This window comes from Mustela nigripes, chromosome 6 (assembly GCF_022355385.1).
Source record: "Mustela nigripes isolate SB6536 chromosome 6, MUSNIG.SB6536, whole genome shotgun sequence".
Classification (NCBI taxonomy): Eukaryota; Metazoa; Chordata; class Mammalia; order Carnivora; family Mustelidae; genus Mustela; species Mustela nigripes.
Genome location: NC_081562.1, coordinates 24,617,917 through 24,632,258, shown reverse-complemented (window position 1 = coordinate 24,632,258; position 14,342 = coordinate 24,617,917). Strand labels below are relative to the sequence as shown.

The 14,342-nt window shown below is 42.7% G+C and overlaps 1 protein-coding gene across 1 annotated transcript in view; it reads right to left on the bottom strand.

The window, feature by feature from the left end:
- The window catches only part of CCDC38 (coiled-coil domain containing 38), a 39,623-nt gene extending 33,262 nt beyond the window's left edge, over positions 1-6,361 (bottom strand). The window contains exons 1-3 of the mRNA XM_059404453.1: positions 6,343-6,361; positions 3,718-4,061; positions 1,774-1,939 (exon numbers count right to left, since the gene is read on the bottom strand). Coding sequence (XP_059260436.1) covers positions 1,774-1,939; positions 3,718-4,061; positions 6,343-6,361 — 529 coding nt within the window. The remainder of the gene's footprint in view (positions 1-1,773; positions 1,940-3,717; positions 4,062-6,342) is intronic.
- Positions 6,362-14,342: the final 7,981 nt, after the last annotated feature.

Sequence of the window (14,342 nt, the reverse complement as noted above, 5' to 3'; positions counted from 1 at the left end):
TTTGGCTCTTCTAGCTATCCAGAAGGGTTTTTGAAACAAGGAGACCATGTATGATAAAACCATCTTCCAAGCACTAGTGTCCTTCAACACCAGAGTATCTCACCACTCACTGGGGATGTGATCCAGTGGTGTCGCCCCTTGGAGTAAAACCACAGTCAGGCTTCTGGCTCCCTGGAGGGGGAGATAGCACTTCTAAGACGAAGCTCAACTATCTGTCTGTGACAGCTGCCTGCGTAATTTCTTTGAGGTGATCTAGCAGTTGGCTACTACCACATACACAAGAATAAAATAACTGGGCTCCCAAAGTAAGGGTCACTTGCTCATTTTATACCACATAGGCTTGTTTTTAATCAGAATTCAGGCAGGAAACGTGATGTTGGTAAATGGGCGCTTCACCAAATCAAATCATGATTAGAAAGTCTGAGGGGAATTTCTTTATTTTCAGTGAAAATGTCCAAATGTCCTTATCTGTGTAATCAGCAGAAACTGACAACCTGATTTCCATTGCTGACAGAGCTCAGATGGTGTTGGATAATACCAAACAATTTTACCATTTCCTTTTAAGAGTCTAGTGTATTTCATTTACTGTTAAGAGACCAGTAACCCCTCTGTCAACCAGCCTGGTGTTGAATAGGGTCATCTGCAAAGTCATATTTGCTTGTTCTCTCAGAAGTGGTACTGTGGCATGGATTTTTGAAGGTCGCCACTTTGTGTAGAACTCAAAAGCATGTCACGTATAATTTTAAGTGCTCTTGATAACTTAGGGTTCACCATTCTACAGAGATGAGCTATGAGACACAAGACTGAAGCTAGCTTTACCCTAAACACGGTATAGTCACTGATACCGCCATGTTGCCTGACATTTTTGCACTTCTTTGTACAACTATAGTGCAGAATACGCACCTCCAAGATCTAAAAAAGTTAACATGGCTCCCCTCTTCTACGCTAATTATTGACTCCAAAGTTCTTTCCCAAGTGTTTCTTTTTTATTGCTCTCTGAAGATTTTTTTCTTTTTGAATCACAGTTTGGCAGAGTTACCAAATTTTTAAGTTACCACAGCAAATCCTGGGCACTCGATGTATCTTTCTTCCTCTTTGCCTCCCTTCCTTTGTTCCTTACTTTTTAATTTTAATTTAAAAATTTAGTTAAGACTCATCCTGGGGGAAGATTTTATGACCCCATCATCCTATCATTAATCACTTCAACCACACTTAAACTGCTTTCTATCTCATTTGTAAGCACTTCTTGATCTGATAAGTAAGAAAAGTCAATGAAATTTTGATTACCATATTGTTCCTTTTCATAGAGCAATAATTAATATCCTGTAATATTTTACCTTGTTGCCCTCAAGTGCCATTAAAACAGGTTGTATTTTTGCAACAACAGGAAAACCTATTTAATTCTATTAGCTTCCTGATTCTGGATATATGAGCTGTATGGTGCAGAAAATCAACACTTCACTTTAGAAAGTTTCTATATATTTCTACATTTAGAAATGGGTTTAAATGGCTGTAGCTATAACCTTTAATACTGTATCATTTTAGCAATGACTTTCTTCCTTAGAGCCATGAAAATGAGTAACAGTGTATTTCTTAGAAATATGTTTTCTTATTTAAAATAGATTTTGTCCCAACTCTCAGTTTCCATTCACACCCCCCCCCAACCAGAGTATGAGACAGCATACTTTTCTTTTTAACCTCCAGAAAGCCCCTAAACCTGACATTAACAGTAAATACTCAAAACAATATTCTTAAACAGTAATCTAGACTTACCTTCTGTTAATCTTAGAATAAGAGAGGGATCTAGCCCAAATTTTTCGAATGAGCCACCATCTGTGTCAGAGTAGAAAGCTACTTGGCCCAGGTGTGAACGACTCTTCATTCGAGATGAAAATGTAGACTTCTGGTAGACTTTCATGCTGCGGTTTATAAATTTTTCCTGCCCAAGTTGAAAAGAATTTCTAATATGCCAAAATAATGTTGTCTTTAAAAATAATGATCAGATATAAAACTATCATTTATAGTAAGTCTTTTCTCATTACTGGTACATTTCTCATTACTGATATTTTAAGCAAGCAACTTTGAGTTCTTATCTCTGAAGGAGTTTACAATTCTTTCTCTTACGAAGCTGAGCACAAATATAAAGACATTCAACATTTACTAAACATGTACATCATAAATATGAGCCTGGGAAGGGTTTTGGCTTTATTTTCATTTTCATGTTTTTTAAAAGATTTTATTTATTTATTTGACAGACAGAGATCACAAGTAGGCAGAGAGGCAGGCAGAGAGAGAGGGGGAAGCAGCCTCCCTGCTGAACAGTGAGCAGAGAGCCCATGTGGGGCTCGATCCCAAGACCCTGGGATCATGGCCTGGGCCGAAGGCAGAGGCTTTAACCCACTGAGCCACCATAGGCGCCCCTATTTTCATTTTTATTTTTTAATCCTTGTCTTGCCCAATTGCAGGAACTTGGAAATTCCACTGATTTGAAAGGACTGGTTGTGGAATTGAATTGAAAACTTGAGAGGAAAAGGACCTCCCAAGTACACATAAATAAACCAGACTTTGAAGTTCATGGATCTTTGCTCAATTTAATTTTGGACACTTTCAATAAAACTATACAACACAAGCATAAATCCTTCACCTTACAGATGAATCTGTTATTGAGCATTTCAAGATAACTTCTTCATTCCAAATGGGATTTTAAAAAAAAATCCTATAATCACTCTTTATCTCTAGGAATAAGGACAGCAAACCTCTTGTATTAAATGGTATAATGATATAAGTAGTGAGATTAACTGCAAAACACAGCTTTGGTAGCCTCATCTCTAATTTAGCTTCATACCAACTAATTCTAAAATGACTCCGTCCTCCACTTTTGTTCCTTCTTCCTTCCCTGCCCTCTTCCCTAATACACACATATGCATTCTCTATCTGTATCTGCCTGGCAAATTTTAACTTATTCTTAACAATTCAGCTCTTGCTATCTCTTCAGTGATGTCTTTGTGCATGTATTTATTTACTTGTCACAGAGACAACCACAGACACACATACACACCACCACCACCATCCTCTCCAACAAAGATGCTCACTCCTTTCTCTACATGTCCATGTCCTTTGCTCTATTACTGTAATGTATCAGCTCTAAGATATCATTGGATGCAGATGCACTGCAGATGCAGATCCTGTTGTGCATGGCGTCCCACCTATAGAAGTTGGATCCCAATTTCAGGAATGAGAAAATGTGGGGAAAAATATGGACAATGGGGACGCCTGGGTGGCTCAGTTGGTTAAGCAGCTGCCTTCGGCTCAGGTCATGATCTCAGCATCCTGGGATCAAGTCCCACATCGGGCTCCTTGCTTGGCAGGGAGCCTACTTCTCCTGCCTCTCTGCCGCTCTGTCTGCCTGTGCTCGCTCGCTCTCTCTGACAAGTAAGTAAATAAATAAATAAAATCTTAAAAAAAAAAAATATGGGCAATGAAGTGTCATATGTGTTGGTCAGAGTGTGTCTGTCTTCCCCCAGGAGGCAATGATCATTGGGTCCTTCCCATGGGCTGGATGCTCTTCCTGTTGTGCATGCTTATGCCCCAGCATAGCGGGTGACCCACACATCCACACCTGACCCCTTGTCTTCACCCAGCAGAGTTCGTAAAAGTGAAGGATAAGAAGACAAATTTCTAACATTAATTTGGAGGGGGCTTTTAATAAAACTTTACCTTTCTCCTTGCTGCCATTTCATTTTCTTTGAAAAGAAAGAGATCTTTGAAAAAGATCCTATATGGCTTGTCCTTTTTGACTGGTTCATCTTTTCCTTTATCTGTAAAAAAAAAAAAAAAAAAAAGGAAAAGAAAAACATCTGTCGTCCCTGTTCTGTTGACCAGAAGGAAAAGGCTTCCACCAGAAGGAGCAGGTGGATGGGTAGGTCTCTGAGGTGGAGGGCACAGGCAGCCCTTGCCTCTCCAACTGAGGTAGAGATTCAGGGCCTGGATCTTAAGGGCAGAAGTCACAGCTAATCTGTCTGTTTCCCTTGGCACAGTGCTTAGTACTTCGGGGAATGAGTCTATATTTGTTGTGTAAATAGAGAAGGGGGCCAATTACAGGATAGTGGGATGTTATCTTGAGGCATTAAGATTTTGCTTCTTCTGGTTACTACAAATATAGGTACTATTACCCTTACACTGCCATTTTGGCAGCAATAGACACAGTCACTACCCTTAGGGACATCCTCGGTCCAGACTAGAGAGTCTTCCAAAAAAAAAAAAAAAATCAAAGATAGTGACAAGTATGGGCAAGGGTGTGGAGGAATTGGAATCTTAACATTCTGCTAATGGGAAGGGAAAATAGTGCAGCTGCTTTGGAAAACAGCCTCAAAAAGTTGAATATATAGTTGCTATGTGACCCATCCCTTCCACTCCTAGAAATGTAAACGTATGTCCACATGAAAACTTGTGCATGAATATTTATAGCAGTATTATACAGAATAGTCAAAAGATAGAAACAACCCAAATATCTATCTACCGATGAATGGGTAAACAAAATGTGGTATATCCATACAATGGACTATTAGTCAGCCGTAAGAAGGATACATACTCTAAGACTGATGAAACTTGGAAACACTATATTAAGTAAAAGAAGCCACATGAAGTCCCTGCATTATAAGATTCCATTATATACCATGAAATGTCAAGAATAGGCACAACCATGGAGCCAAAATGTAGATTAGTGGTTGCTGAGGGCTGGATGGGCGTTAGGGGCTAAGGGGCACATGGTTTCTTTCTGAGATGATAAATATGTTCTAAAATCGACTGTGGTGATGGTGGCATGTATCTGTGAGTACAAAGCATGGACTTAAATACTTAATAAAAAAAGAAGCCTGGCCATAAAGGGGCTGGTGAAGAAAAGGGAGAGGAAGGGAGGGAGGGAGAAGTCAACTGAATTTCTGAATGAACTTTTTGTTTTTATTCATAAAATCTGATGGGGAGCCTGGGTCGTTCGGTGGGTTAAGGCCTCTGCCTTCGGCTTGGGTCATGATCCCAGGGTCCTGGGATCGAGCCCCGCATTGGGCTCTCTGCTCAGCAGGGAGCCTGCTTCCTGCTCTCTCTCTGCCTGCCTCTCTGCCTACTTGTGATCTCTGTCTGTCAAATAAATAAATAAAATCTTAAAAAAAAAATCTGAAATGATAAAAGGTCTCTCTCTTTTTCTTTCTTTCTGGCTTTTTAATGCTTGGGGCTAAAAATTTTAGCTTCAGATACCAAGAGCCAAAAGTAGGAATTCTGGAGCTTAGAACTGACACCTTAAGTCAGAGAAGAGGAAGGGACAACTGAAAACGCACCCCCCTTCCTGCCCCAGCCCCTGCACCACTTTCACCTCCCAAATACCAGAGTATCTTGAAAGTGCCCCTCCTCTCTAAGTGGCTGAAAGAAACAACAGGGCCGGGAGTTACTGGCTGGAGCTTAAAGGCTGTCTGAGCATGAGCTGTTTGCCAGGGATTCAGTTGGGAAAGTGGGAATGTCTGGGATAGAAACCCCAGGCACGTTTTTCTGTGGGTAATGGGTTAGGAAGAAAGAAAATTGCAGAGGTGGAAGCTTTGAGCTTCTGATTCACCTTGTTGGTAAAGGAGGGATCTCCTGCCCCAAATAGTATGAGATGATTGAACATACGACACTCCACACTGGACTGATGAGATAGATAGAGGTTTATTAGTCACTTACACTCACAGCTCAGGGAGGAGGACACCACCTGCCATATAGGGCCACATCAAAGAGGTCAAGACAATACATGAAATCTTAGGCCTTATAATACATGAGCAGATAGGTCAGAGGGGTTCAGGCAGCTGGGCTTGGAGACAGCAGGAGTATGGAAGGGCATAGCCAACAGGCTGAGGCCCAGGAGGCAACAGAAGTCAAGGACCCAAAGGTTCTTGGGCTTGAGTGGCATTGCCAGAGTTCATGACCTGTACCCTATACTCTCAGGCCAGAGCTAGGCCTGACATCCCAGGAAGGGACCGCTGATGTCCTCCAAAGGGCGAACCATTGGTAGGATGGACATTTCTCTCAACCAACCCTCTCTCCTCCCAAGAAAAACCTCGCAAACTTACTGTCCACCCCACCCTAGGTGGCTTAAAATCTTGAATGCCTGAGTTTAAATTCTGTCCGACCAGGTTTCAGTGTCCTGGATTGACAAGATATTTTTTTCCCCTCCAACTCCAAACCCAAGTTCCTTTTGGTTATAAAGAAATAGAAAAAAAGTAAAACTCCAAACACCAAGTATATTAGTTTCCTATGGCTGCCATAATAAATGGCCACAAACTTGGCAGCTTAAGACAAGAGAATTTCTCTCACAGTCCTGGAGCTCAGGCATCCCTCATCAAGTCAGCAGGACTGTGCTCCCTCCAAAGGCTCTGTGGGAGAATCCTTCCTCATCTCTTCCAGTTTTTGGTGGCTTCAGGCATGCATTGGCCGGGTAACTCCAATCTTTGCCTCCGTGTGCACAGGGACTTCTTTTTCTCACAAAGACACTTGTCATTTAGGATTTAGGACCCACCTTAAGTCCAGGATGATCTCATCTTGAGATCCTTACCTCAATTACATTTGAAAGACCCTTTTGCCAAATAAGGTCACATCACAGGGTTGAAGACACGGAGAGCTAACATTTTGGAGGGACCACTTTCAACCCACTCTAACAAGTTTCCAGAATTATAAACTCACTCTAAGCACTGGCTGTTAGCCAGTCCTTCTCTCCACCTGAATGACTTCCTAGTCACGTGGAACTGGGGCCACCACAAGTTACTACAAACAGAGCGGCTTAAAACAGCAGGCACGGATTCTCTCCCAGTCCTGAAGGCCAGAAGTCTAAGAAGAAGGTGTGGGCTTGGTTCCTTCCAGAGTCTCTGAAGAAGAATCTATGGTGTGACTTTCCCTGAGCCCACGGAAAGTGCCTATGGAACGCCTGTCCCCTGTAACACACTCTCGGTGTTATCCAATGTTCAAAGCTTTGTCAAACCTGTCAGTGACAAAGAAGCTATCCTTCTATACCGATAAATATGAATTCCTTGCATACTTTTAAAGAAGCAGGAGGAGGAGAGAAAGGTTGGAAAAGGAAAGGAGAGGACAGATTTTGATAAAATGTGGTTATTCATGTCTTTTATTATGACAAATAATTGAGTTGTTTTATATCATGAAATTCCCTACCAATCTAGCCAAATATGACCATTTAACGCCTCTCCAATGTGAAGATTTTTTCTTTGCAGATTAAAATTGGAAGAGAAATCTCTCTTCTCAGTAAGCCATTTATAAACTCCTGACATAGAAAGGCCACGTGTGATGCTTGTTGTGTGCCGTTCTCCTTTTGCTATGTTCCCAATCCACCATGGAGACTGACCATACCAGGCACAAAGCAAGAACTCATTGACAGATTTCCTCTTTACCTTCAGGAGCCCGTGATACCGGCAAAAAAGTTGATGACATTTTGTCTCCTGGCCCTGTCCAAAGAAAAGGAAATGCATTAAAAATAAACTCCGTAAAACTGAGCAGCAGGTGATGTACACAAGCGTCGAGTCACTAAATTGTACACCTGAAACAAATATAATGCTTCATGCTAACTGGAATTGAAATAAAAACTTAAAAAAATAATAAATTCTGTAAACCTTGCGGAAAGGGGCTGAGTTCAACGACCAGTGATTCCAAACAGCCTTCATTGCTTTTAAAAGCACAGACTCTTTGGTCCAGCAATTCCAAGTCTGGGAACGTACCCCAAGAAGAAATCAGGTAAGTGGGCAAAGTAAGTATGTACAATAATGTTTGTTGACACATTATTTAATAAACAGGGAGTTGATTAAATAACTCTGGGATACCCATAACTCGGATTGTCCTGTGGTCCCTCAAAAACAATGCTCTGGTCACTAGTCCCTCTGTTAACTATCTATTAAAAGTGAAAAACAAGGAGCGCCTGGGTGGCTCAGTGGGTTAAACCTCTGCCTTTGGCTCAGGTCATGATCCCAGGATCCTGGGATGGAGCCCCACATCGGGCTCTCTGCTCTGCGGAGAGCCTGCTTCCCCTTCTCTCTCTGCCTGCCTCTATGCCTACTTGTGATCTCTCTCTGTCAAATAAATAAATAAAATCTTTTTTAAAAATATGGAAAAACAAAATATTTCCAAAGGGTGTGAGTGGTGTGGATAAAAGAACATCTGCCAAATCAGATGTTTGAAAAATAGTTCTCCGAACATCAGTTGGGGGAGTGTGGTCTTCCATTTGGAGCAACCCCTCCTCATATTCTATTGGGTTTGGGATTAGGGTTAGGTACCAAATATAAGGAAGTGACCCCTCAAAACTTAGTTATCAAAATAAATAACATGTTAATGCAATTTTTTAAAGAATTCCAGGGGGAAAAGCCCACGGTGAACAAAATATTAGGATTTTAATACAGATGGGATCTGACTGTGTGCCCCATGATCCCAAGAGTGAGCGCCTCCCTTGCCACACGTTCGTTCCGGCCCATGGATCTCATCTTTATGTACATTTTTGATATTTTGTTCATCGTGGAATTTTTGCATTCATTTTTATTTTTAAAAATAGTGAACTAAAATTTTGTTCGTGTTTGCCCTCCCCTTAGGTTTTGCACCAAAGGTACACATTTCCCTTGCTTCTCCCTGATCCTTGTCTTGACTTTTTACACTTTGTAATATTATTATTTCTCAATGAGCTTGTGTAATGTTTACAATGAAAAAAGTAGCAATGATCCTTTCACAGGGGAGGAAAAAAGGATATTCAGAAGTTTATATAAAAAGGTGTGTCCTCACAAGAACAATGGGACAAACATCCCGTTTCAACCTGCCCATTTAAATTTATGCCTCAGGTCTCTCAAAGAGCCACATTGAAGAGACTCCCGGAGGCATTTCTAGCAGATGATTAAAGATGCCCACTTTGGAATGGAGAAGCCAGCTTGATATTTACAGATGGTTTGATATTTATAGATTTGATATTTACAGACGGGTATTCACAGATAGTGAGCAAGATCATTTAACATTCAAAAAATATTTATTGAGTACCTCCTATGTGCTAGACACTGTTCTGTGTGCCCCAAACAGGGCAATTTAAAAATGACAGCAACAACAGCAAAAGACAGAAAAACACACTTTCTTCGTGGGGCCTACGTTTCAATTACTCAGCAGCTCTGAGCCTCAGTTCCTAATCCATCAAATGGGAATATAATTCCCCCTCTTCAAGCTTTCATGAGGTTTCAATGACGTCATGTGTATAAACCAGCAGGCAGGGCGCCCGGCCCACACAGCAAACTCAGTAAGTGGGAGCAATTTTGTGCTAATATTTACCAAGGAGAATGTGATTTTCCTTCCAGTGATTATAAAAACAAAAATGGAAAAGAGGGAAGAAATTATGCTGAAGCTTATAAAAGAGAAAAGATTAACACAACACCTATGTCATTGATGTTATACTTTTTCAGATTACTAAAGATTTTTTTCCATAGGCGTTGGGTTCATTCTGACAGTGGAAAAGAAGGGTCAGTGAAAACTTGACAACAGTCTGCTGGGTTGATGTATTTGGAATTTGGGTGGCCAATAGTAAAGACTTGTAGTTTTTTGTATATTTATGTGCTCTGCACTCATCCAAATCCCTAAGATTCTGCTCGGTTCTTTGACATACATTTCCTCTTTCAATTCTCCTATCTATCTAAATTCATTCCCCAATCCAGCTCCACTTATGTTCACTTTGTCTTAAGCCTACCTGGAACAAAATCTTCATCCCTGGGTTCTGGCACTTTTCCCCTCCTAGAAAAACCAGAGGTTGTTGTTCCTCGAAGCCAACTGCTAATAGCAGGTATCTGCTCTGACTCTATCTTTTCAGGAATTCATAAAACATGTGAATGGAACCTGTAGTCTCTAGAAGTTGTTATACATAAATATGTACTTTCATACATTTTTATCTCCCTATTGATGAATGAAGGGTTGGTGAAGAACCCAGGGGAGAAGAAAAGAGGCAGCTATTTCTAGAAGGGATTGTAAAGGTCTCTGAACTAAACCAATATAATGGGCCAACCAGGAAAAGAAAGTCAAAGCCAGTGAATGTCTTAGTTGTGTAAAATCAAAGTAGCGTGACTAAACAAAGTCTCTGTACTAAAATAGGGGGGGAATGTCATTGGATTGCATAGCAAATGCCAATTCACACCAAAAATATATGTTAAAAACATGAAACATATGTTCAAATCCAACTTCTGGCAGATGAAAAAGATGAGGGGCTCAGAAAAAGGAGGGCCTTAAAATGGTGATGTGTGACTTCAGGCCGTCATTTTCAGAGGTGGCAGAGGTCAGTTGTGAATAGCAAGGACTGTCATTATGCTCCTTAATCCCCATGCCTCAGTTTCCCCATCTTTCAAAAGGTCAGGTGAGAATGGCGCCTACTTCAGGTGATGGTTAGGTGAATTAACATGTGTCCCCCCGCCACTTTGGACAGTATCAGGGGCTCAGTGAGCACCACAGCAGCGTTAGCCCATGGGGAAAGCATTCTAGAGAGGAGGATGCCTGGTGTGTACAAGGAACAGCAAGGAGATCCGTGGAACTTCAGCGAGGTGAACAAAGCACAGAGTGACAGATGAGATCGGAGAGATGGCGAGGGCCCTGTGGGCCATTTCCTCGGTGAAATGAGAATCTGGAATGAGCCACTCTGCCTGCTGAGCTGGGAAGAGACTGTACAAGGGGGTGAGAGTGGAATGAGGACCCCTGCTGGGAGGCTACAGTCCCTGGGAGCAAGAGACCATGGAAGTGGCGAGAGGTGGTCAGATTCCAGAGAATCTGGAAAGGACTGGCTGATGGTCTGGGAGTGGGGTAGGAGATAAAGAGCCTGGGAAAGAAAGGATGGAGTTGCAATAGATGGAGACAGAGCGGCTGTGGGAGGAGGGGCAACTGGGAGCATCAAAGGTTCAGTTGGGAACATGTGACATTTGAGATACGTTAGACATCCAAGGGAATGTGGGTGTAAAATACACTGTTCTCCAAAGTGAACGCCATACTGGTTGATTTAATGAATGCTAGCATTCCTCTAACATTATGGAATTACTCGTGGCCGCGGAGTCAGATGTTTGATGTGTATCATCACAGGGGGGCGTGGATGACACTTTGGAAAGCACTTTGGAAAGAACATGGCCTTGATGGCAAGCAGGTTTGAATCCTGCGTCTTGCTCTTACCAGTCCTTTCTCTTAGGCCTATCTGAGGAAACTCCGTGCACCTTAGGTTCTTCTATACAGTACGGATGTTTTCAACCACAGGTAATGCATGCAATGTGCCTACTCACTCTGTAGGCTGATAGGGAAATAATTGCCTATAATTTCCTAAAGTAGATATTCCAGATCTGTCTTCTCTCTAGTCTGCTCTGTCTTGCAAATAACTACAAGCATTGAAAAGGAGGGATAACTGACAACCAATTATTGTAAGAAACCCTGAACTCAGAATTCTCGAAACTAATTCATTTGCGAGGAATCTCAAGCAATATCGGTGCAAGTGTGGGGAACCTGACCCACCTTTGTGGACATTCTTAACATTCCAAGCTTCGTGAAAGCAGAAAAAGAAGAGTAGGGTTTTACAATGCTCAACCCCAAAGTCCAAGACCAACTCCAAATACAATGAACCATAACAGTATCTACCCGATATTATCCGAAGCAGATTCTGTTTGATTTTCTCAACAACTCTCTCTACAACTGAGGGAAAATGGATTTCCAGTCTCTCAGTAGGACATAAAAAGTTTTGTTGATCTCCCATATACAAAGAAAGATTAGACAGATTCAGACCAAAAGCCTTGCGGTTTTTGCCCACCTCTTTTCCACCCACTTGGACAAATACTAGGAGAAGAGGCTGTAAACTGTGTCCTTGGATGGTGTGGAGAGACCAGACTTAGCAATTTTTTGTTTACCTGAGAGCCAGGAGCCAGTAGGTCCTTGGCCTGTTCAATGACCTGCCTCTTTCGATTAGGTCAGAAGCAGAGCACAGTGATGAGGAAATTACCTTCAGCTTGACCTTTAAGGCCCTGCTGGCGTATTTTGTGTAGACTTTCCTGTTGACATTTCTGACTGCCCCTTTTGCAAACTGAAAAAACAAAAAAACAAAACAAAACAAAACCAAAACCCCCCCTGGGGGTTGTAAAACATACTGTGTTAAGTGCTATAGGGATGTTGGTAATCACTGAGGAAATTTTCTATAATTATGTATTTTAAATTATCTATAATTATGTATTTAAAAATGACCAAGGAGGAGAGAAGCCCACCCTTGTCCTTGCTTGTGCAAACCTCTTGCTTGCAGGGGCTTCTCAGGCCATGTCTATGTCACCCACAAATCATTCCTGTGAATAGAGTGACCATTGACTTCCCCAAAACGTATAAGCTTTCAGTTCATGGTACATTCTGTGAACTCAGAAGGGGACCTCATGGCCGGAATCTTCTATTGAATTTAATTGACCAAGAAGAGAAAAAACAGGATTAAAATAAACTAGCTGCAGCAGCAGAATAATAATGATGATGATAATAACACCTATTATTTAGAGCTAGTGACTGGGCGAAGTGTTTTCCATTTCATCTTCTCTAAAACCCAAACAAGACCATAAAATAGAAAGAAACAATTACCCTATGAGAAGATGGATGGAAAACTGAGGTTTGGGAAAATTAAGGACATTTCCCAAGGTCAAACAGCTCATCAGTGACAGAGTGGGATTAAGACCAGTTTATGGAAGACCAAAGCCTTCTAAATTTCTATAATGACACTCCCTCCTTTACACCTACAACCTCTTAAATCTGCAAATATGCCTGTAATAGCAAATGGAACAGTTCAAGTCTTTAGCAGAAATGTTAGAGAGAAAATTTTAATATTTCTCTATGAATTAGTGACTTTATATGTTTGTGTTTCACTATTTCTATTTCTCTTGCATTATTTCTCTCTATATACCTTTCTCTTTAAAACTGTGTATAGGCACACCCATCTGTTTGTGATTTTATGTCTGAGCTGTGAGTAACGTATGGATTTTTTCCGCCCATCTGGTCTCTTTTACTCACATCCTCTACCGACTTCTTTTCCATTTTTTCCTTTCTTCTCTCTTTCCTACCCATTGATTTCTCTCTTGTAAGACCAAAATACGAAGCTAAAGTATATTCTTATTTATTGTGTTCATCTAGAGGATTTTTTTGCTTTCTCTTATTTTTAAGTGGCTTTTAAAATAACAGTTGACTTACTTTTGTATTTTATGATTTTACAGGCCTCAGCCTGCTTTGATGGTCTGTTATTCCTGTTTGTGAAGTGTCTCCCTTTAGACTGGCAGGGAAAGTGACTTTCCTGTCTCTATGTTCCACAGCCTAACACAGAGCTGCTACTAAAAGTGTATAAACAGAATAAAATAATTGAGAATTAAAACCCAGTGCCTGCCAGTGTTTTCACAGCAGCTGATAGGTGAGAAGAGATCCAGGTGAAAATTACCGACCATCTTCCTTAAACAAGTTTGATGCTGTCTCCAATCTTGGTGGCAAATTGAGAGTAGCACCCCCACATACACCCCCCCCCCAGATACAGTTGGGGTGAGGATGGGGGCGGACACCGAGCTGAAACCACTTTTACCTGCAAGAGTTCGGATTCAGGAGCCGGTCCAAACCTATCCTTCAGGAAGACGTTAGGGGACACCGGGCAGAGGCGCCAATGGATTCTCTGGTCTCGGCTCTATCCTCCCCCGCCAGGATCCCCCTTCATCTCGGGGACCTTCTGGTAGGGGGTTCCGGAGCGGAGCTGGCTAACCGAAGATTGTGCGCGGCACCCGTCACCCTGCGCCACGGCCGCGCGGACCCGGGGCAACTCCCCCCACGGCACCCCCCTGATCCCCACCTTCGGGTTCCTTCTGCCGACCGCCCGTCCCGTTCGAGCCGGCGGGGTAGAGGTTCCCCCACGCTGCCTCTCCTGGGTCTCTACGCCCGGTTCCCACCCCAGCTCCTGGGAGAGGTTTGCCCCTACACAGCCCCGCCTGGGCACCCCGGCCTCTCGGGGACCCCCCTCCCGCCTGGCCTCGGGTTAAACGGAGCCCACCTTCCTCTCTCCCGGTAACCCAGCGTCAGGTTCCTAATCTAGAAAGTAGGGACTACGGTCTCCCATCACATTAACCCAGAACATCGGGCGACCAAAACAGGAGGCGATTCCAGGATCACGTTTATTACGAATCCCCCGCGGGTCGTCCGCCCGGGCTCTGCAGCCGCGCCGGCCGGAGGGAGGCGCGCGCTCCTCCGCGGACGCGCAGGGCGGCGGCGGGGGCGAGGACCGGCCCCGACTCCACCCTCCCTGCCCCGCGGCGCCGCCCGCGGAC